Here is a 22,194-nt window from a genome sequence, read left to right as displayed (position 1 = left end):
TTTAGATAGAGATATGCGGTTTGTGGCATTCTATAGCTAAACTCACCAAGTTTCGGTATTGTTCTCACTTCTTCAAGTATTTTCGCACTTTTGACGTTAAATCTCTATACAAATGCATTTTTTTAAATGTATGAATCTTATAATGCATCATTTTAATGTACCTACAATAATCTTATATATATATATATGTATATATATATATATATATATAATTAATTTTTAAAATGCAGTATATTTGATATTTCATATAATAAATATGTTTGATGAAAAAAACAATCCCCTTGCTAGTGCAAAAAAATCGATGAGGTATCGTACATGATTGATTGGCATCGTCTACGTCGTCTACGAGGAAAAAAGGGTCTCGCTCTCATACTGATCAACACCATGTCAAATTCATCCGTCAAGCTTACCGTCGCGAATTTTATCGAACTGTCCCTTAGTACTTTTGACGATGTAAGTAAAACGTTGTTTATCAAATTTGTTTACGAATCGTATGACGATTATGTGTCGTTTATCTAAACAGGTGGTTAATACATCGGTTGCCTGCTTAAATATGTTACGTACATTAACTACTTAGAAATTCGAAATGTACAAATAACGTTATAACTTTATTACATTTATACAGAGAGTAATATATAGTAAAAAAAAGGACTAGCAATTTCATAAAATCAATTAGTCATCCAGTGTCGCGTCAAAATAAAGAGTAAGAAAAATAAGAAATAAATGCAAATTTAATAAATAAAAAATATGTGCATTAAGTTTGGCGTTTATTTTAAAATGTAATACTTCTTTAATATCTTATCTCTCTCTAAGTTTCTTCTACTTATACTATTTACAATTGAATTCTCTAATGAATTTTTAGAGCATGATCATATTTTTATTATACATTAGAAAATTATTTCCAAATTTATTTAACACACGATTAATTTATTTACACATTGTAAGAGTTATAAAATTATATACTTTCAAGTAGAATAAAAAAGCAAGCACAACGATGTTATATTCTACTTAGTACACAGATATAAATAATCAATATAGAAAACATTGCAACATTTTATAATACTCTAAGGAAGAATTCTTGAAAAGGAGAATCACATCGCGATTCTTATATCAATGACATCCCGACTGCTTCGCGGAAGATATCTATGGGGAAGAGAATACAAGTTTTACGCACATAATTCACGGAACAGTGACAACTATATCATACAAGGAAGAGGAAGAGGTGAATCCCCTCTTACATAGAACTCACGTAAAAGTCAATATAAAATGCACCCTTCAACTTCATGACATGACTGATCGTTTGATCGCTCTTCCCTTGGAAGTCGAGCGCGCAAGCGCTCGACGCTATCCGTCCTTCAATCCTTTCAGTACTACCTGAGCTTCCGTGCTTTCACGATGCGCGGATCACCGTCTATTCAGAAGTCAAGTCCGGTCGCGATCGCGTACGATCATGAGAAATACGTGCGACTGAGCATCCAGCAGACCCGTTGGATACTGAAGTCAATCGGCGCCTGGCCGAGATCACTCGAATCCACCTCTCCGCTAAACAGATACGCGCACGTGCTGATGAACGTAATTTGCATCGGTCTCGTCACCTTCCTCTTCGTCCCGTGCGCCTTATTCGTCGCGCTCGAAGTCGAGGACACGTACAGCACCTTGAAGTTCACCGGGCCGCTGAGCTTCTGCCTGATGGTTTTCCTGAAGTACATCTCGATGATCTTTCACGGAAGAGATATCCGCGTGTGCGTCGAGCACGTCAAAAGCGACTGGATGAACACGCGGCATCGCGGTGATCGCGCGATCATGGTCAGGAACGCGGAGTTCGCCCGTCGTCTCGTGATGATCTGCACGATCTTCACGTACGGCAGTGCCGCGTTCTATCACATCGCCATGCCGATCAGCGCGGGCAAGATTACGGAGGTGGACAGTAACATGACGTATCAGCCACTGGTGTATCCGGTCGCTAGGGCGATCGTCGACACGCGTCACAGTCCGATTAGTGAGATTTTCTTTTGGATACAGTGCGTAGCGGGTTTCGTTACGCAAGCCGTCACAGCCGCCGCCTGTTGTTTGACTGTCGTTTTAGCGATACACGCTTGCGGCCGTTTGGAGGTTCTCGTACAGTGGATCGTGCATCTAGTGGATGGGCGAGAGGATTTTTGTAACAACGTGGACAAGAGGCTGGCGATAATTGTGCAAGAACATGTGCGAATTTTGCGGTAAGTTTGCTATCTAGGAAATAATAATTATCTTTCTTAAATGTGTTGTATCAGGCATGGTCAACTTCGAGCTTCGGAGCTGCTACGACACTTCTCCCTTTCCATCCGCGAAGAGCGAGGGAAAGGGGCTCCTCCGTTGGATGTGTCGTGAAAGAGGTGTCGTGACTCCGGAGCTCGAAATTGACCATACCTGTGTTATATACTCAAAATTCTTAAAAAAGTTTTATTAGCAAAATAATTCGCACAAAAAAGAATTGTGAAAATTATATATTGTTTTCTTATCTGCAATTTTATGACTGATTCCTATATGTCCAACCATACGTGTAATGTTTTGCAGTTTTATATCGTTAACGGAAAAAGTATTGCACGAAATATCTCTCGTGGAAATTGTAGGATGTACGCTAAACTTGTGTTTTCTTGGATATTACGTTATCATGGTAGGCATATCGTGCAAAATGTACGTACGGCAGAGCACGCTATTCTGCAGTAATATCAGAATACGATCGATGCTATGCAGAATATGTGTTTCCGAAAATAAGAATTTTCAAATTGCAGGAATGGGAGACCGGCGATTTCGCAACTTACGTAACATACATTATTCTGCTTATATCTTTCACCTTCAATATCTTCCTATTTTGTTATATAGGTGAACTTGTCGCCGAGCAGGTATAATTTCTCACTATCAAATATTAAAATATACGCGATTTTACGAAATAATTTTTATTGCTACAAATGTAAGGTAATGTGTAATATATTTAATAAATTAATAAATTAATCTTGTAAATATATACAGTGCAAGAGGATTAGTGAAATATCGTACATGATCGATTGGCATCGTCTAGCGGGAAGGAAAGCTCTCGCTGTTATATTAATGATCGCAATGTCCAATTCATCGGCCAAACTTACTGCTGGAAATATCATCGATTTATCGATAAGCAGTTTCGGTGATGTAAGTACTAATATGAATTAATTGTAAATCCTATATAATATAATAATTTATAAAATTAATTTATAAATTGTTCATTAAACAAACAGGTGATTAAGACGTCGGTTGCCTATTTGAATATGTTACGTAAACTAACTTCTTAAAAATTTTTCATAGTGTATAGATTATTTATATTGATGAATTGTATTTGCAATAAATAATAATATTCGAACAATAAATGATAAGATTGAACTTTGGAAGATACATGTCAATTAGTCATCCAACTTTGCATGGAAATAAAGAGAAAAGGATGCGATGTATTAAATTAACACTTATCTAAAAATCTATCACATCTTCTATGTCCTAAATACGTTTAATTTGTCGTATATGTAAATTCTCTCTGTCTAAATATGCGCAGTCTATCGCATATATAAATCCTCTATTACTCTTACATATTCATAATTATTTAAAAAAACAATATACACTTAACAAGCTCGTCTTTGTTTCGTATTTTTTCTATTAATACCTACTCAACTTAAAGCGTGCTTATAATTATTTGTTTCGCTTCTATTTCATTTGATGCTCTCAAGAGCATATCAAATGAAATAGAATAGAATTCTTAATAAAACAATTTAGAGCAAAACGTCAAATAAAGCATACGATCTTCCCGTATGCAGAACGAAAGACATATATCTTGTAACGTAAAGAACTATATTTCACGAATGAAAAATTCATCGTGTTTACGTGACTTATAACTGACGGCACTTGTTCAATCATTTTCTACCTTTATTGCTCGTATACCGCACATTACGCTGAGCTTCTATATGCAACAAGTTGCGGTACTATAAATATCAATTATGCACAGTCAGCCGACACAGCAATGTATTTTCTCTCAGGAAATAAGCTATATGTCCGCGCATACACTGCCGTAACTATATACTGCTTACCATCGAGACATACGGTCAGTAGTAAAGACTAGTATTTGACGTGCCTGCCGCGGATTAAGTACAATGCGTTCCTCCCACGAGTCTAAAATAGGTATTTACAGCTATTTTGGACTCGTGAGAGGACCGAAATAACGATTACAGTCTTGAATTGAACCGTTGGATCTTGACGGGTGTTTGGCCAGAATTATTCACGAGTTCGGCAGTTGAGAAAATTATATCAAAAATTCTGAGATTAACGTTCCTTGATAGGTCTCACTGTGATACCTTCTATACTGTACATTCTTTTCGAAAAGAAAAATGTCCGTTTAAAACTGAAGATCGTCACCACGAGTCACTGGCTCGTGGGTGATATAAATTATTATTCGCTGTTGTATCAAAAGGGGCAGATACCTTATAAATCTATCGAACATATGGAGGCCGATTGGCGAGTGACGAGGGGAGAGGGCGATCAAGAAATGATGGTGAGAAACGGACGGATGCAAGAATGGGCGTTATAGATGACGTTTGTGCGCTCATTATGCGTGGTATCTTTTCTTATAACGTGGAGAGGGAAACACTGATACTCGTGATAATTAGCAACGAAATGGTTGCGATAGGTTGATTACCATGTTCGTCTTTCAACAAGCTCGTGGACACCAGGTTTACCCCGGTGTACGAGGTCGTATTCACGCTTCACTGCCTCTCGTCCCTCGTGGTAAATAACACCACGAGGTTGGTGCGTGTGGTCTAGCCGCAGTATTCGCGATGCATTCGTGTGGTCTGCTTGGTATTGATGTCGCGCCGAACTTGATGAGGAAAAACAACGCGACGTCATTCAGAGAAAACTGATGAATCTCGTGGAGCGTCATTTACGATTATTCAGGCAAGATGGCTGTATAATTTATCATTGTGCACACTTGAACTTTTGAATATCTGTAAGATAATAATAGAATAATCGAATCTAAATAATCATTTAACTAAATTTATTTAAAATTACTTTCTTGTAAACTGTTATTTTACTGTTATTAATATTTTACTGTTATTAATATATTACATTAAATATTATAATAATATTAATTATAATATTAATAATGTTATTAATGTTATATTAAAATAATTTTAAATGTATTCTTAGAAGCGTAATATTTTGTCTATAAAAGCTCTCTAGAATAATAATTATTTTCACTATAAGATATATTGGATAGAAACATTGAATGTTATCGAATGTAATGCATGCAATTACTGTTGAGTGCATCAGTTTAAGGTTTTTTTGGTGCATGGAGATAATTATGTGTCAAGTATGCCTTGTGAAATTAACCGGTTTGATAGTGAACGACATCTTGATTCAAGAAATTGAATCTTAAATCACGACAATGTAAAAAAGTTGATGAAGTAGCTTATATGACAAATTAATACCGGTAAAATTATGCTCAATCCGATTTTAATAATTTTCGATCGAGCATAGTTATCAAAATTACTGCAAAATATTTCATAGATTAATCACTCAACTTTCGGTGATATAAGTATTCGAAAAAAAAAAAAACGGTGTTTATATATTACAAGTTATATGCAAATTAAGTTTTTTAAATTAATTTAAATAATTAAAACTTCTGTGGCATAGTTGAATATGCTTAGAACTTTAACTATGTAAATATTATACAATAGAATGTGAGTCTTAAATAATATCTATTATAATAAATATTTTGCACAAAATTATTACTCTGTATATTATACATGTAAACATTGTGCATAATATGCATTTTAAATAGTAGATTTTTATAATGTTGCGACTTGTCAATCTTCTCATTCAACTTTTTTATCAATCTTTACTTTAATTCGTATTAAGAAAAATAATTTTTCCTCTGCTCAACAGAATAAATTAATTTTACAAATTATAAATATTATGCAAGTTAAATAGTATACGATTTTATACTTAATTTATCACTTGCGAAACTGTACTGCACACGTCACAATTCGCATGTTATCTACATGTCTTTACTTGCAACTGGCGGTGCAACAAGTAGCGATTATCGATTAGCAGACTGTCTCCCGCCTCTTCCACGTATAGAATACTCTGAATGAAGATCTGCGCAATCGCCACATTGACTTTCTCCGCTTCCACTGAAAAACGGCATAACGGGAGGGCGGTCAGTGACTTGCGCGCTTCGAAAGAACGATCATGACGATCGCACCCGAATCCGATAAGCCGACTTCAGCTCTGTATCGCCGTGACGAACACGATTATAGCCTTCAGCTGAATCGCTGGTTTTTGAAACCGATCGGTGCCTGGCCGGAGTCGCGCGCTACCACGATCACCGAGAGACTCCTGTCGCGAATCATCCAGATAACATGCTACGCCCTCATAGCTTTCACGGTTGTGCCTTGCATGCTGTACTTCTATTTCGAGGAGCAGGATCTCTTGACTAAGATGAATTCGGTGGGTCCCGTGAGCCACTGGATTATGAGCGGAATGAATTATACCTCCCTGCTGTGGCGCAGCAAGGACATACGTCGTTGCATCGAGCACATGGAGAGCGATTGGTGCGCGGTGAGCAGAAACGTGGATCGCGGAGCGATGCTCCGATACGCCAAATTCGGCCGTTCCGTGGCTGGATTTTGCGCCGTTTTCATGCACTGCGGTGTGTTCTCGTACAGTGTGGTGAACAGTTTAACGCCGATGATCTTCGTGATCGGCAACGAGACTATCTCGGCGCGACGGCTCCCTTGTCCGTTCTACAGCAAGCTACTGGACACCAGCCGCGATCCGGCGAACGAGATCGTGCTGATGATACAATTCCTGTCTGGTTTCATAGCTAATTCCATCACCGTAGGTGCGTGCAGTCTCGCCGCGGTTTTCGCGATGCACGTGTGCGGCCAATTCGCCGTGCTCTACACGTGGCTGAACGAGCTGATCGACGACAGAAAGGAGAAGCAGACCGCCGAGCGCAAACTGGCGAACATAGTCGAGCATCATCTACGTGTGCTAAAGTAAGGTATCGCCTAATTCAGTTTATAAGGAATTTGCAAGACTTACGATATGTACTAAATATATTGAAAATTAAAATAATTATGGTATTTCTAGTTTTATATCACGCTTCGAAAAAATTATGAATCAAATATGCCTGGTGGAATTATTTGGATGCACGATAAATTTGTGCCTGCTCGGCTTCTGTACTATTAAGGTATGATAAAAATATGACTGGATATATCCTTTTTTTTTCTTTGAAATAAAAATGCACACTTTTTTACATGACACCTTTCTTTTTTAACATTTTTCTTTTCTTTTTGTGGCACTCGGTTTTGCAATTTCAGGAATGGAATGCAAGAAACACGAAGACTATAACAACATACGGTCTTGTGTTCATATCATTATCTTTTAATATCTTTATATTTTGTTACATCGGTGAAATAATCACGGAGCAGGTAATGCGTGCAAGCAAACCACGAAACTGCTTGTTTCGATTGTTATTTATATTTATGTTGTAATAAAAATATTAAAAATATTATTCAATCGATCCACAAAAATATTCTCGTAATATTCATAAAATTAACTGCAGTGTAAAAAGGTTGGCGAAATGGCTTACTTCACTAATTGGTACCTTTTACCTCATAAAACTGCCCTTGGTATGGTGCTGATAATATCGAGATCCGGTGTTGTGATTAAAATTACTGCTGGAAAATTGATTCAACTCTCTTTAATGACATTTGGTGATGTAAGTATACATTTCGGCAACATCGAACATTTTTATCCAAAAATAAAGTTTCGTTATTTCCTGTATTCTTTATTGTATTTTTGCTATAGTGCGCATATTATAAATCTTTCACTTTATACACGTAAAATAATTTAACTTAACAAAGCTTCAAAAAAAGATTATATATAAAAAAAATTTATATCTTATAGAATTATTAACATAATAATAATTAATCTTATAGAATTTATTTTATTTCGTCCGTTGTTTCTTTATTCTAGGTGATTAAAACATCTGCGGCATATCTGAATATACTTCGTACTATAATGTAACATATTACGTGAAAAATAGGCGTCAATTAAATATCCAAGCAAGAGGAAACTATTTTAAAGCTATTAGTAATGCCACTTTTCTTATTATTAATAATAATATAATTCTGACAAAAATTATCGAAATTATCATAGTGTACAAAGAATTAAAGTACATATAAAGAACGTATAAATACTCACTCGCTATATGTATCTCAAAGTTCACAGAATATTAAAATTGCTGTTTTGTCATTTTATTTTATTTATAGCTTTCCTTTCAACACACACATCGCGACGCCGGGAACAATCAATGCAACAAGTTGCACTACCGGTCAGCGTAAAATTTCGGTTCTCCGTTACGACATATTTTCTTTTCTACGATAAAAAAATGTCTCATACGTCACGTATGACAAATGATTGATACTCGCGGGCTCATATAGAGACATATTCGCACAATGTTATCCAAGCAATGAGTTCTATGACACCGGTCGATCGATCGGATCTCCTTCGCGGTGGACTATCTTTTTCCCTCGCGCAGGACACCACAGCGTCTAGGAAGGCCGCCTCAAAGGCTGCGTTCGGGGAGCGCGCTGTTAGCGCTATTTGCTTATTCTATCTTTGTTTTACACCTGATGAGCGATAAAGATAGAATTATGCAATAACGCTAATAGTGCTCTCCCCGAACGCAGCCTAATAGTCGATTAGTAGCCGTTGTGACATCGCGTAGTCACCATGTGTCGGTCGGTAGCTAAAGATCTCCACGATCACAGTGTGCAGCTGAATCGGTGGTTCCTGAAGCCGATAGGCGCGTGGCCACGGACCTCCGCGACTTCGAGCATATAAGACTAGAAATTATTTCTTAGTTATAGTATTTTATAGTATAGATGTAGTATTTTTTAATGTCGCCAAAGCATTTTAACACTTTCAAACGCATTTTGCACAAGAAAGAATCAACGCGACACTTCGACGTGTTGTGCCGTAACCGGGATAGTTCCGGCACAGGATTCGGAGATTCCGGATCGAAGAAACAAACTCGTCGCGATGTATAAAATAATCAGTTTAAATATATTTGTCTTGCCCAAATTTACAAATGTTCCTTTTATTTCAGTTTCATAATCGCGTTATATTCCCGTAAACGATTGAAGTTCTTAACGAGTTATTATAATCGGTATGTTGACGCACGTACTTGTTCCGTTTCTGATTTATGACTGACCCGCCGATCGTTCCATTCGGCGGTATTTATCCTGTCGTAGTCGCGTGCCGTTGCTAACCGAGGTAGCTCTAGCCTTCCGCGGTCAGCGCCTTGTGCTGACCTGTGCGTCAGCGTTTTCGGTTGTCCCGGAGTTGAACGCTCCGGGTTCCCGTGTCGGATTGCATCGGACGACCGATCATCCGATGCAATCGTCAGATTTTCGGCGGGTGTTAGCTTCGACTCTTGCCGCTAGGGTCGGATTACCAAGTAATCCGGCCCTCGGTGTTGCCAAGTACAATTATACGTTGTGCGCTCACAACAGACGAGAATCAATTATCGATTAGACGTGCAAGCGTCTCTCTAACAAAATACATCACCCTGTCGCTCTGTCCGTTCACCAATCGATTCGCGCAGGCGCTCGTTCGAACACAGCTCCAGCAGGTGTTCGCCGAGGTCAGTACATTGTGCGCCACCGCGAAGCGATCATGACGTATTCTCACCATGTGACAAGGGGCATCGAGCTTCCCTACAAAAACGATTATAATTACAGTCTTCAACTAATTCGTTGGTTTCTGTTACCGATTGGTGCTTGGCCGCAAAAGAACACGGCGACGAGGGTGGAGAGGATCCCCTCGCACATGCACATTTTCGCATGCGCATTCTTAATAGCGATCGTCACGGTGCCGTTTCTGTTATACGTGACGCTAGAGGAGAAAGATGCCGAGATCAAAATAAGCCTAATAGGTCCGCTGAGCCACTGGATCATGGGCATGATCAATTATTGTTTGCTCCTCGCGCGCGGCGACGACATCCGCGAGTGCATGCTGCACATGGAGACGGACTGGCGGCTCGTTCGAAAGATCGAGGATCGTCAAATAATGTTGCGACAAGCCAAGATCGGTCGCTTCATCGCCGGATTCTGCGCGGTGTTCATGCAGAGCGGCACATTTCTCTTCGCTATCGCGAAATCGCTGTCAACCACTATCGTCATTGTCGGCAACGAAACCGTCTCATTTCATTCGATGACCTGTCCAATTTACACCAAATTCATCGACACGAGATTCAGCCCCGCGAACGAGATTATGGTGGTTGTGGAATTACTGTCAACTTTTACAGTGAACTCTGTTAACGTGGGCGCTTGCAGCCTCGACGCTGTCTTCGCGATGCACGCGTGTGGTCAGCTGAACGTGCTATTTTCGTGGTTGAACAAACTCGTAGACGAAGATAAGGGAAACAAATGCGCCAAGCAAAGGCTGGCCGTTATCGTGGAGCATCATTTAAGAGTGCTCAGGTATCTCGTTTTAGTATCAAAAATTGCATTTTTATCATATTAAAATAATGTTCACATGAGTAACGTATATTTATATTTAAAACAATTCCACATAAGCTCGTTTTTCTATAAATATACGAGAAAAAATATATCACACATATTATAGTCGCATATATGCGTTTCAGTTTTATATCGCGTATAGAAACCATTATGCGAAATATCTGTCTCGTGGAATTGCTGGGATGTACGATGAATATGTGTTTACTTGCATATTATTTTATTACGGTACGCTAAAAACGTGAAAGGTGAATATGTGATATAATTGCATTCTATACTTTTATTTATAGAATATCAAACTTCAGTATTCTTCAATATAGTAAATACCAACAAAGATCAATTCTTCGTTATCTAATCGAAACTTAAACTTAAACTTTCGTTTTACAGAATTTGGACTCGTTTGATGCAGCGAAGGCAATGTCATATGTCCTTATATACCTGTCTGTGGCTTTCAACATTTTGGTATTTTGTTACATCGGTGAGATTCTCACAGAACAGGTAATAGCTAGAAACCGAGTTAAAGATAAATTAATATTTAAGATATATTCGAGAAAGTGGATATTTATTTCGTTATTTATAACTTCCGCATCTTGTAATATTTCTTTAAATATTTTTTATATTTCTGGACATCAATAAAAAGATTAAGTTCAAATTTCTTAGTGCAAGAATGTTGGCGAAAAAGCGTATATGATCGATTGGTACGAATTACCGCACGAAACTGCCCTTGGACTTATTTTGGTGATAGCACGATCGAGTAACGTTATCAAGATGACTGCTGGAAAATTATTTCATTTGTCTATCGCAACTTTCGGTGATGTAAGTAATATATATGTTACATTTATAACAACTGCATTAATAAAAATTTTATATATATTCTATATACTTTATAAATATTCATTAACTGCATTATTAAAAATATTCGTATACTGGTTGCATTTTTCCGTTTAAATTTATATATTATTTTAAACTTATTTTTACTAATTTTTAAAATTTTCCGGACTTTTAATTTATGTCGTAAATAGGAAGGAAGACATTGCTGTTTCAGGTAATTAAGACTTCCGTGGTATATTTGAATATGTTACGAACTATGTCAACCTCTGCGTGAACTATATTAAATTAGAAAAAGTAAGAAATATATTTTGAAGAAATATATATTAAATATAAAACTGATAGTATATGTAAAATACTAGTATATACATATAAATATGTGTAGTATAAATGTAGATAGTATATATATGTAAAATAGTATAGTAAAAATGCTTAATAAATAGAAGTTACGTCGAGCACACACAATACAATTTATATAATTACGTTATTTGAAAGTACAGTAAAGTTACATGTCATCCAAGACAGTTTTCCTCAAATTAAAAATTAATATTTAATATCAACAAAGATCAAATATATCTAATCATGAGTATGACATAAATAATACCTAATTAAATGAGAGATTCAATGCTTTTCTCCAAACGTACCATAATTCACGTATTTACACACAATAGTAAAAAATTTTTTTGATTAAAACAATACTGCACCACCCTTTATCTTTCCATGACGGTTTCCGTACATTCTTTCCCAAACGGTCAACGCTATATTTCCACGACTAGCAATTATCGATCAGATGTGCATGCGTCTCTGTCCGGAAGCACATACATCACCCTGCCCGTTCATTAAACCGCTCTAAAGATTTGCGCACGCGCTCATTTGAACGTAGCTCTAGTCAGTGCACCGTTCGCCGTAGTCAGTGCATCGTACGTCTCCGCGACACAATCATGACGTATTCTTACCATGTGACAAGGGGCATCGAGCTTCCCTATAGAAGCGATAACAATTATAGCCTTCAACTGGCTCGTTGGTTTCTCTTACCGATTGGTGCTTGGCCGCGAATGAGCACGGCCACGAGGGTGGAAAAGCTCCCCTCGCATATGCACATTTTAACGTGCGCGTCCTTAATAGCGATCGTCATGGTGCCGTGTGTGTTATACGTGTCGCTGGAAGAGAAAGATTTTGAGATCAAAGTAAGCGTAATGGGTCCGCTGAGCCACTGGATCATGGGCATGATCAACTACTGTTTGCTCCTCGCGCGCGGCGACGACATCCGCGAGTGCGTGCTGCACATGGAGACGGACTGGCGGCTCGTTCGAAAGATCGAGGATCGTCAAATAATGATGCGACAAGCCAAGATCGGCCGCTTCGTCGCCGGATTCTGCGCGTTGTTCATGCAGAGCGGCACATTATTGTTCGCTGTCGCGAAATCGCTGTCGACCACTATCGTCATCATCGGCAACGAAACCGTCTCGATGCATCCGATGACTTGTCCAATTTACACCAAATTCATCGACACGAGATTCAGCCCCGCGAACGAAATTATGGTGGGCGTGGAGTGGCTATCGTGTTTTATAGTGAACTCTGTTACGGTGGGCGCTTGCAGCCTCGACGCTGTCTTCGCGATGCACGCGTATGGTCAGCTGAACATGCTGTTTTCGTGGTTAAACGAACTCGTCGTAGACGAAGATAGGGAGAACAAATACGTTGAGCAAAGGCTGGCTGTTATCGTGGAGCATCACTTAAGGGTGTTGAGGTATTTCGTTTCAGTATCGAAGATTACATCATTAAAACAACGTTCACATGAATAACGTACATTTACATTTAACGGTTCCACATAAGCTCGTTCTACTTTTTATAAATACGAGAAAAAATATATTACAGTCGCAAATATGGTTTTCAGTTTTATATCGCGTATGGAAACCATTATGCGAAATATCTGTCTCGTGGAATTGCTGGGATGTACGATGAATATGTGTTTACTTGCATATTATTTTATTACGGTACGCTAAAAACGTGAAAGGTGAATATGTGATATAACTGCATTCTATAATTTTGTTATTTATAGAATTTCAAACTTCAGTATTCTTCAATATAGTGAATATAAAAAAAAGATCAATTTTTCATTATCTAATCGAAACTTTCGTTTTACAGAATTTGGACTCATTTGATGCGGCAAAGACAACGTCATATGTCATTATATACCTGTCTATGGCTTTCAATATTTTTATATTTTGTTACATCGGTGAGATTCTCACAGAACAGGTAATAGCTGGAATTGATATAGATAATTAATATCCAAGATATATTCGAGAAAGTGAATATTCGTATTTAATCGCATTTTGTAATCTTTCTTTAAATATTCGATCTGATCTTTAATATTTTCACGTTTCTGGACATGAATAAAAAATTAAGTTTAAATTTATTAGTGCAGGAGTGTCGGCGAAAAAGCGTATATGATAAATTGGTATGAATTGCCACACAAAACTGCTCTTGGACTTATTTTGGTGATAGCACGATCGAGTAACGTTATCAAGATGACTGCTGGAAAATTATTTCAGTTATCTATCGCAACTTTCGGTGATGTAAGTAATGTGTTACATTTATAACGATAACTGCATTAATAAAAATTTTGATATATATTCTATATACTTTATAATTATTCATTAAAATTATTATCAATAATATTCCTGTAAGCACCGGTTGCTTCTTTGTTTAAGTTTATATATTATTTTGACTGATCTCTTGAAATTTTCCGGACTTTTAATTTATATCGTAAATAGGAAGGAAGACGTTGCTTTTTCAGGTAATTAAAACTTCCGTGGTATATTTGAATATGTTGCGAACAATGTCAACATCTGCGTGAACTATATTAAATTAAAAAATGTAAGAAATATTTTTTGTATAGAACTGGATAGTATATGATAGCAAAAATACTTAATAAATAGAAATTTCATTGAGCACAATTTTTATAATTACGTTATTCAAAAATATAATAAAGTTACATGTCATCCAAGACAGATCTTTCTCAAAATTAGAAATATTAATGTTTAATATAAACAAAAATCAAATATACATATATCAAGTCATGAGTGTGACATAAATACCTGACTAAATAAGATCCAATGCAAATATTTTACATACCGTAATTCACATATTTACACACAATAGCAAAAAAAATTTTGATAGAGAGAAACAATACTGCGCTATCCTTTATCTTTCCATGAATTCCGTGCATTCTTTCTACCCAAACGGTCAACGCTATATTTCCACGACTAGCAATTATCGATCAGATGTGCACGCGTCTCTGTCCAGAAGCACATGTATCACCGTATCACCCCGCCCGTTCATTAAACCGCTCTAAAGATTCGCGCACGCGCTCGTTTGAACGTAGCTCTAGTCAGTGCACCGTTCGCCGTATAGTCAGTGCATCGTGCGTCTCCGCGTAGCAATCATGACGTACTCCGAACATGTACTAGCGAGCATCAAATTCACATACAGAAGCAATAACGATTACAGTCTTCAACTTACACGTTGGTTTCTGATGCCGATCGCAGCTTGGCCACGTGCGAGCATGTCGACGGTGGAGAGGGTCTCCCTGCAAGCGCAAGTACTTGCTTGCTCGTCCCTCATAGCGGTCGTCATGATACCGTGCATGTTGTACGTGTCGCTGGAAGAGAAAGACGTTCAGATAAAGTTGAGCGTGATGGGCCCGCTGAGCCACTGGATCATGGGCACGATTAACTATTGGCTGCTTCTTACGCGCGGCGACGACATTCGCGAATGCGTGCAACACATGGAGACGGACTGGCGGCTGGTGCGTAAGATCGACGATCAGGACGTGATGCTGCGATACGCGAAGATCGGTCGCTTCATCGCCGGTTTCTGCGCGGTGTTCATGCAAAGCGGGACGTTCCTGTTCACCGTGGCCAAAGCGATGACATCCATGACCATCATCATCGGCAATGAAACTACGTCGACGCATCCGATGACCTGTCCGATATATAGCAAGTTCATCGACACGAGATTCAGCCCCGCGAACGAGATCATGCTGGCTGTGGAATTGCTGTCGTGTTTTATAGTGAATTCGATTACGGTGGGCGCTTGCAGCCTCGCGGCGGTTTTCGCGATGCACGCTTACGGCCAGCTAAGCATGCTGTTCTCGTGGTTGAACGATCTCGTCGAAGATGAGGACAAGGGAAATGACTTTGCCGAACAGAAGCTGGCCACGATTGTGGAGCATCATTTAAGAGTGCTCAGGTATTTATGTATCGAAATTCAATCGTGTTTGTGCATTTTCCCGTACGAGACACAATTTGATCACGAATTAAATATTTCCGTTAGTTTATAATGAGATATTTCTAATCTTTTTTGTACGAGAAATATGTATAGGTAGATAATAATCCAATAAATTCAAACAAATGTTTTCTTTATATTGAATGTAAAAAAAAAAATAGTTGGGTCTTCATGTAAATCTTTCAGTTTTATATCGCGCATGGAGAGTATCATGCAAAATATCTGTCTCGTGGAATTGGTGGGATGCACGATGAATATGTGTTTACTTGCATATTATTCTATTACGGTATGCTAAAGACTTGAACAGGTGAATAAGTGTTATCAGTAACACTTTGCAACTTCTTTGTCTATGAAATGTTAAGTGTAATTTTTGATTTTTCAGAATTGGAGTGATTTTGATGCAGCGAGAATAACATCGTTTATTATTGTATACATATCTATGGCTTTCAATATTTTTATATTTTGTTTCATCGGCGAGATTCTCACGGAACAGGTAATTCCTCGAAATTACGATTAATACTTAAAAACATTCAATTTATTATATTTAAAAATATTGCAATTTAATTATCCTGTGTTTGACAAATTGATCATTGATCATAAATCATTTGAGTTTTGTATTTTGTGACGTTTCTTAATTTCTTTCTAAATTTTTAACAATATAAAAAAATCCTTTTGTAAAAAACTTTAGAATATATTAATTTATTTATTAGTGCAAAAATGTCGGTGAAAAGGCATATATGACTAATTGGTATAAATTGCCGCATAAAACTGCTCTCGGTCTCGTTTTGATAATAGCGCGATCGAGTAATGTTATCAAGATTACCGCTGGAAAATTATTTCACTTGTCTATCGCAACTTTTGGTGATGTAAGTAAAACGTATATAATATTTATAACGACATTTTACTAATAAAAATTTAATACATTTTTTAAACGAATTATTATGAAATTTTCCTCCACATTTCTCTTCGTTTATAATCTTGTAAGTGATATTTACATATTAAAATGTTTTAATGCTTCAATTCTCGAAATGTGATTAATCATATCGTAAATAGGAAGGAAGACGTTGTTGTTTCAGGTAATTAAGACTTCTGTGGTATATCTAAATATATTAAGAACAATGACATGAGACTCCCGCCACGTGAGCCGCACGTTAAATTAGCAAATGTGTATATCGTAAATATATTTTGTATAGAACAAATGTGATATAATAGAGAAATAGAAGAAATATATTTAATAAATGAACTGTAAATACATATATTAATACGATAATATTATTCAAATACACGCGTGACAGTATCGCGCGTTTTATCCAACAAAAATTTATTCTTGACATTAAAAAGATAAATGTTTCTTACAAGAGAAACTATTATAAAAATACTTGCTTTTTTTGAGACTGTTGTTTCACAAGAAAATATTTTCTCTTCTAATTAATATTTTCGAAAAACAATGAAACAATAATGACTAAAGTTTTACACACCTGAATTATATATGCAAAAGGATCGCATTCTTTCATATACCTTAAATAACAATAAATTAATACTCTTGCAAGTGCGTGTTCGTGGTCAATTCCTCAATAGTGCGAAACACCCCCTCAATAGTGGAGCGTACTCCGTGCGTATCGATCGACTAGCGAGACGCACAAATATCCTATTATTACCTATTACGTTACCAAGTTACTCGCTGGCGCAGGCGCCACTTCCTGTCAACTGCACGCGCGTCTAACAGTCGATTCAGTAGCATCTGCGCGTTCCGCGAGTAATCATGGATAACGGTGAATCCGAGGGTGAATCCGTCAAGTCGCACCGGGACGCGAGCGATTACAGTATTCAGTTGAATCGTTGGTTCCTGAAGCCGGTGGGCGCTTGGCCGAATTCACCCTCAACGACAGTCAGGGAGAAGGCGGTCTCGACGATACTGATAATCATCTGCTACTCCCTGATAGCCTACACGGTCATACCGTGTATCCTGAACATCCTGTTCGAGGAGACCGACATGAAGAAAAAATTAAGAGCCGTCGGTCCATTGAGTCACTGGTGCATGGGCGGCATGAATTATTTCTCCCTGCTGTTTCGCAGCCGCGACATACGTCGTTGCGTGCAGCACATGAGGACCGATTGGCGGACGGTGACGGAGATCGAGGACCGGCAAGTGATGCTGAGATACGCCAAGGTCGGCCGTCTCGTCGCCGGGCTGTGCGCAATTTTCATGCACGGCGGCGTGTTCTCGCACAGCGTGCTGCAAGGCACCACGCCGACGTACGAGACGATCGGCAACGTGAGCGTGTCGGTGCACGTGTTACCGTGTCCGTCGTACAGCAAGTTCGTGGATACCACGCAGAGCCCGGCGGGCGAGATCGCGTTAACGCTGCAGCTCATCTCGAGCATCGTCGTCAATTCCGTCACCGTCGGCGCTTGCAGTCTCGCGGCGGTGTTCGCGATGCACGCGTGCGGCCAGTTGAACGTGCTGATGAAATGGCTGGACCAGCTGGACGATCGGAAGCAGCAAGACGCGGTGCAACATCGATTGGCGATCATTGTGGAGCACCATCTGAGAGTATTAAGGTAATACCGACATAAATAAATTTAAGATCTCCCGGCTGATATTCCTGCTTGATGTATCAAAAATAAAATTCTTTATATTTTGTGAGGTCTGATTTTTTTTTACACCAATTCAATAATTTATCTTATCTCACTCTCTCTTTTCTTCTCTGAATAATATAATTTAGTTCCATAAAGAATAATGTATATATATATGTAACAATATGATTGTAATTTACATTATTTACAGTTTTGTAGCGCGAATGGAAGCACTTTTGAATCAGATATGTTTTGTGGAATTGCTAGGATGCACGTTTAACTTATGTATGCTCGGATATTACGTCATTACGGTACGCTAAAAAGTTAAAAAGGTGAATATGTAATTAAGGCACACCGGCATCATGCGACTTTTCATTTTTACATAAAATGCAGTACGAAAGACGTACATATAAAAAATAATTAATCGCAGAGAAAGCATTCATCTTATATCATTATTTAAAATTATAGTATTTTTCATAATATAATAATGTATTATAAAATATAAAATATAAAATATAACACATCCGAAAACTTTCAGGGATGGAATGTAATAGAGAAAAAAACGTCAATAGCTTACATGATCATATATATATCCATGTCTTTTAACATTTTTATATTCTGTTACATTGGCGAGGTAGTCACAGAACAGGTAAAATATAAATCACGAAGCTAAAATTTTAATAGTATTCGCGAGTATAAATTTAAAAAATATGAATTTTAAAAAGCCAAATATATGCGATTATTATAACTTTTTCATATTATGAAATAAATAATTTGATAGTGTAAACAGGTAGGCGAAACAGCCTATATGACTAACTGGTACCGTTTGCCTCATAAAACGGCTCGCGGTCTGATCTTAATTATTTCCCGATCGAGTAACGTGATCAAATTAACTGCAGGAAAACTAGTTCATCTTTCTATCGCAACGTTCGGTGATGTGAGTACACAAAGTTGTATATATTTTTTCGCATATTACATTTAAGAAACGTTTCCAGGTGATGAAAACCTCTATGATATATCTAAACATGCTCCGGACCATGACGGCTTCTTAGACAATAACAGTTCCACCATTTTGTACAAAGCGTTAGCAAATTCTCTAGTTACCACCATAAATTAATATTATATTAGAATAATTATATAAATTACCAATAAAATACAAGACATATATTATTTAGAATTTAGAATTTATTTAGAATTTTTCATTACCTACCTTTTTAAATTCTAATATATGATATATAATAACAAATGAAAAATATTATTTAAAAATAAGAATATATCGGTATCGCCACAGAAGAACAGAAAGAGACAAAGTAGAGATAAATATGCTTTCTTATTGCACGATACATACGTATCCCTTGACTCGTCTAAAATTAAATAACTAAAGTTGAATATTTTATGAAATTTGACCTGCTTTTATACATGTAGGGGAGACCGGGGCGAAGTCGTTTTTGCAATTATCTCGAAATCTGTATGTTGTGTGAACTCGCCATTAATACTGTAAGCGCGGCTTATGGTGCCCACGTGACCAACGGAGTTTAGTGAGGTTACGTGCCATGTTGTGATTCTTATCGAAGCAAACGTGTTTTCGCAGGTCGAAAGTAAAATTTCTTCCGCGTCGAAAGTTTGTAATATCTTAAGTATTATTGTCTCTCCGAATATCAAAGTAAGTGATTCTAAAGAGTAATGCATGCTGAACACGAATCCAGTGCAGTTTTTTTATTTTCATTGATTTCTATTATTTTATAAGCGACCAAACCTAAAACTTATGTTCGGGGCGAAGTCGTTTCCAAGCCAAAACGAAGTCAAGAAAGCTAAATAATATGTGCTGCGTATGCTCGGAGATAATAGAAAACAGAGCCGATGAAAAACAGTGCATTTCGTGCAGGCGTAAGGCACACAACGAGTGCGTGGGCTCGTCAGACTCTGTTTTTACATGCTTTAACTGTTAGCGAAAAAAAATTGATTTTCTTGAAATTATTTTCCGCTTTCCATTTTTCTACTAAAAAACAATGAATAAAGTGTGTTCTATTATTTTTTATGATCAAAATTATGTATCTTTATTTATAATCCAGTCCGAGAATGAAGACACGACTCCGCCCCGGGAATTTTGACTTTTCGATTTTTGCACCTTTGTCGTTTTTACTCTATACCAGTTGAACAAAGCGACGTAAACCAAAAATGCCTATATAAATTTTGTAGCCAAGGGTTCACCTCTTTACACAATGGTATACTATATTTCACTAAAATAATTTATTTTGTTGTTAAAAATCGGCACCGAAAAAAAGGGCCGACTTCGCCCCGGTCTCCCCTACTCCGCACATTCTTCTTTGTACACGGTTTTCTGTCAAATTGACAAAATAAAAAACATGCTGTGGACGATTATTGATCGAATGTGCAAGCGTGCTTCTCAAGAAAAAAACGTTGATATAAAGTTCCAAACTTTATTCGAAGTTGACGCAGGAGCATATTCGAAAATAATTCTTGCAAGCGCACTATTCACCGTGACAGTCTGACAGTATATCGAGTGCATCCATGAAATAATCATGAAGAAGTCAAAATCTATATCCAGAAGTTTTAAAAGTAAAGTTGATTATAGTCCTCAACTAAGTCGATGGTCCCTCCAATTGGTGTTTGGCCACAAATAAATGGTTCAAGCATAACGTGCAAGATACTCGTGTTGTTATCTGATCATGGTGGCATTTATAATACCATGTACATTATTCGCATTATTCGAGGAAGACAACATCAAACTGAAACTGAGCGCTACTGGTCCGTTGTTTCACGGGGTAAATTATTGGATGCTTTCCAAACCGCATAGAGACATTCGTAAATTAATATGACACGTAAAGACAGACTGGAAAATCATAAATTGGATTGAAAATCGCGAAATAATGTTGCAATACGCCAAGTTCGGTCGTTTCGTCGCCGGGATCTGTGGGGTGATTATGCATGGCGATGATGCATCATTATTTATCACAACCAGGGCGATAAAAACTATAATAGTGACTGTCGGACGCATCCGATGGCGTGTCCGATTTATAGCAAAATCCACGACAAAATTCATCACAGTGAATGAAATCGCATTGATTGTACAATTCCTGATATCAACATTTATAGTAAGGTCATCTACATTTACGGTGCTTGCAGCCTGGCTGCCGTCTTCGCGATGCATGCCTGTGTTTAATTGAACGTGCAATACACTACACGAATTTGTAAAAACCAAAACGGTATAAAGTATAAATCATATAACCGAATGGAAACGTTATATGTTATTGTGGAGCGTCATCTCAGAGTATGGAGATACGTAAGTAGACAATAAACTTTCTAGAACAATTTGGGCATCATACATTTTACATAAAATAATATTATCAAAGACATACAGACAAACAGAACAAACATTAATTCTTTTAATTATTACTGAAAACGATGTGTGGTTATCGATATATATATATATAGTTATTCTATTTGTAGGTAGATATGTTCTCTCGAAATGAACACTTTACGTCTAATTATGAGCATTACTATATATATACATTTAATATGATCAAGGCAATGACATTTACACAGTTATTTAATCACTTGTTACTTAAAACCAAGTCCGTTTTCCACGTAAATTAAACTTTATTTAAAAAAAAAAAGAAAATCTTTTAAATTGGAATCCGATTTATGAAAATTCGGAATAATTTTTCAGTGATGTAGAAAAATTAAATCATTAGTCTAAAAAATGAAATAAAAGATGATTGTATTGTAAAATAAAAAGAGTTCTTTCATTTGATCACCTTTCACATATTCTTGTGTCAGAAACTTTTGGATTTTATTACGTATATCACAATCACTACATCTAGAATTTTTTTGAAACAGTAATTTATCATATTATATAGGTACGTTTCACCTGACAAATTGTAAGCGATAC

General features: G+C 37.2%; 6 protein-coding genes, 2 long non-coding RNA genes and 1 pseudogene across 12 annotated transcripts in view; 7 read left to right on the top strand and 2 right to left on the bottom strand.

The window, feature by feature from the left end:
• LOC139772484 (uncharacterized) overlaps positions 1-22,194 on the bottom strand; it is a 62,431-nt gene that overhangs the window by 25,465 nt on the left and 14,772 nt on the right. The window contains exons 2-4 of one of the 2 annotated variants that reach the window (XR_011718135.1): positions 15,171-15,401; positions 14,940-15,078; positions 1,832-2,136 (exon numbers count right to left, since the gene is read on the bottom strand). This is a non-coding gene — a long non-coding RNA (uncharacterized lncRNA). Of the gene's footprint in view, positions 1-1,831; positions 2,137-14,939; positions 15,079-15,170; positions 15,402-22,194 lie in introns of those variants that run through there. The other variant, XR_011718134.1, reaches the window with a different exon arrangement.
• LOC139772503 (uncharacterized) lies at positions 495-1,421 on the bottom strand. The gene is made up of 2 exons (XR_011718145.1): positions 1,250-1,421; positions 495-1,143 (listed from the first exon to the last, which is right to left on the bottom strand). It is a non-coding gene; the product is annotated as an uncharacterized lncRNA (long non-coding RNA).
• On the top strand, positions 1,381-3,367 carry LOC139772438 (odorant receptor 10-like). Its single transcript, XM_071706131.1, has 5 exons — positions 1,381-2,219; positions 2,557-2,656; positions 2,775-2,885; positions 3,013-3,168; positions 3,255-3,367. The coding sequence occupies exons 1-5, from the start codon at positions 1,396-1,398 to the stop codon at positions 3,306-3,308; spliced, it is 1,245 nt and encodes a 414-aa protein (XP_071562232.1). The 5' UTR covers positions 1,381-1,395; the 3' UTR covers positions 3,309-3,367.
• Positions 3,465-5,030, top strand: LOC139772417 (uncharacterized; annotated as a pseudogene).
• LOC139772382 (uncharacterized) lies at positions 6,142-8,147 on the top strand. 4 transcript variants are annotated; one of them, XM_071706060.1, is made up of 4 exons: positions 6,142-7,058; positions 7,153-7,252; positions 7,628-7,783; positions 8,041-8,128. In XM_071706060.1, the coding sequence occupies exons 1-4, from the start codon at positions 6,250-6,252 to the stop codon at positions 8,089-8,091; spliced, it is 1,116 nt and encodes a 371-aa protein (XP_071562161.1). In that variant the 5' UTR covers positions 6,142-6,249; the 3' UTR covers positions 8,092-8,128. The 4 variants fall into 4 exon arrangements, with proteins under 4 accessions (XP_071562161.1, XP_071562154.1, XP_071562173.1 ...); XM_071706053.1 differs by having other exon boundaries at positions 7,628-8,147; XM_071706072.1 differs by lacking the exon at positions 7,628-7,783 and having other exon boundaries at positions 8,041-8,123.
• Positions 9,601-12,046, top strand: LOC139772447 (odorant receptor 10-like). The gene is made up of 5 exons (XM_071706160.1): positions 9,601-10,550; positions 10,715-10,814; positions 10,974-11,084; positions 11,247-11,402; positions 11,632-12,046. The coding sequence occupies exons 1-5, from the start codon at positions 9,745-9,747 to the stop codon at positions 11,689-11,691; spliced, it is 1,233 nt and encodes a 410-aa protein (XP_071562261.1). The 5' UTR covers positions 9,601-9,744; the 3' UTR covers positions 11,692-12,046.
• On the top strand, positions 12,356-14,463 carry LOC139772456 (odorant receptor 82a-like). Its single transcript, XM_071706172.1, has 5 exons — positions 12,356-13,164; positions 13,312-13,411; positions 13,563-13,673; positions 13,838-13,993; positions 14,215-14,463. The coding sequence occupies exons 1-5, from the start codon at positions 12,356-12,358 to the stop codon at positions 14,272-14,274; spliced, it is 1,236 nt and encodes a 411-aa protein (XP_071562273.1). The 3' UTR covers positions 14,275-14,463.
• Positions 14,717-16,962, top strand: LOC139772468 (odorant receptor 82a-like). Its single transcript, XM_071706197.1, has 5 exons — positions 14,717-15,668; positions 15,891-15,990; positions 16,087-16,197; positions 16,415-16,570; positions 16,781-16,962. The coding sequence occupies exons 1-5, from the start codon at positions 14,863-14,865 to the stop codon at positions 16,829-16,831; spliced, it is 1,224 nt and encodes a 407-aa protein (XP_071562298.1). The 5' UTR covers positions 14,717-14,862; the 3' UTR covers positions 16,832-16,962.
• LOC139772461 (odorant receptor 10-like) lies at positions 17,453-19,465 on the top strand. The gene is made up of 5 exons (XM_071706184.1): positions 17,453-18,266; positions 18,493-18,592; positions 18,820-18,930; positions 19,063-19,218; positions 19,277-19,465. Exons 1-5 carry the CDS (start codon positions 17,467-17,469, stop codon positions 19,331-19,333), a joined length of 1,224 nt encoding a protein of 407 aa, XP_071562285.1. The 5' UTR covers positions 17,453-17,466; the 3' UTR covers positions 19,334-19,465.

The sequence above is a fragment of the Temnothorax nylanderi genome, unplaced genomic scaffold (assembly GCF_030848795.1).
Source record: "Temnothorax nylanderi isolate EJ_2023f unplaced genomic scaffold, tnyl_v1.0 TNYL_tig0003_pilon, whole genome shotgun sequence".
Lineage (NCBI taxonomy): Eukaryota > Metazoa > Arthropoda > Insecta > Hymenoptera > Formicidae > Temnothorax > Temnothorax nylanderi.
The sequence above is the reverse complement of the archived record's forward strand: the minus strand, read 5'-3'. Positions and strand labels throughout refer to the sequence as shown.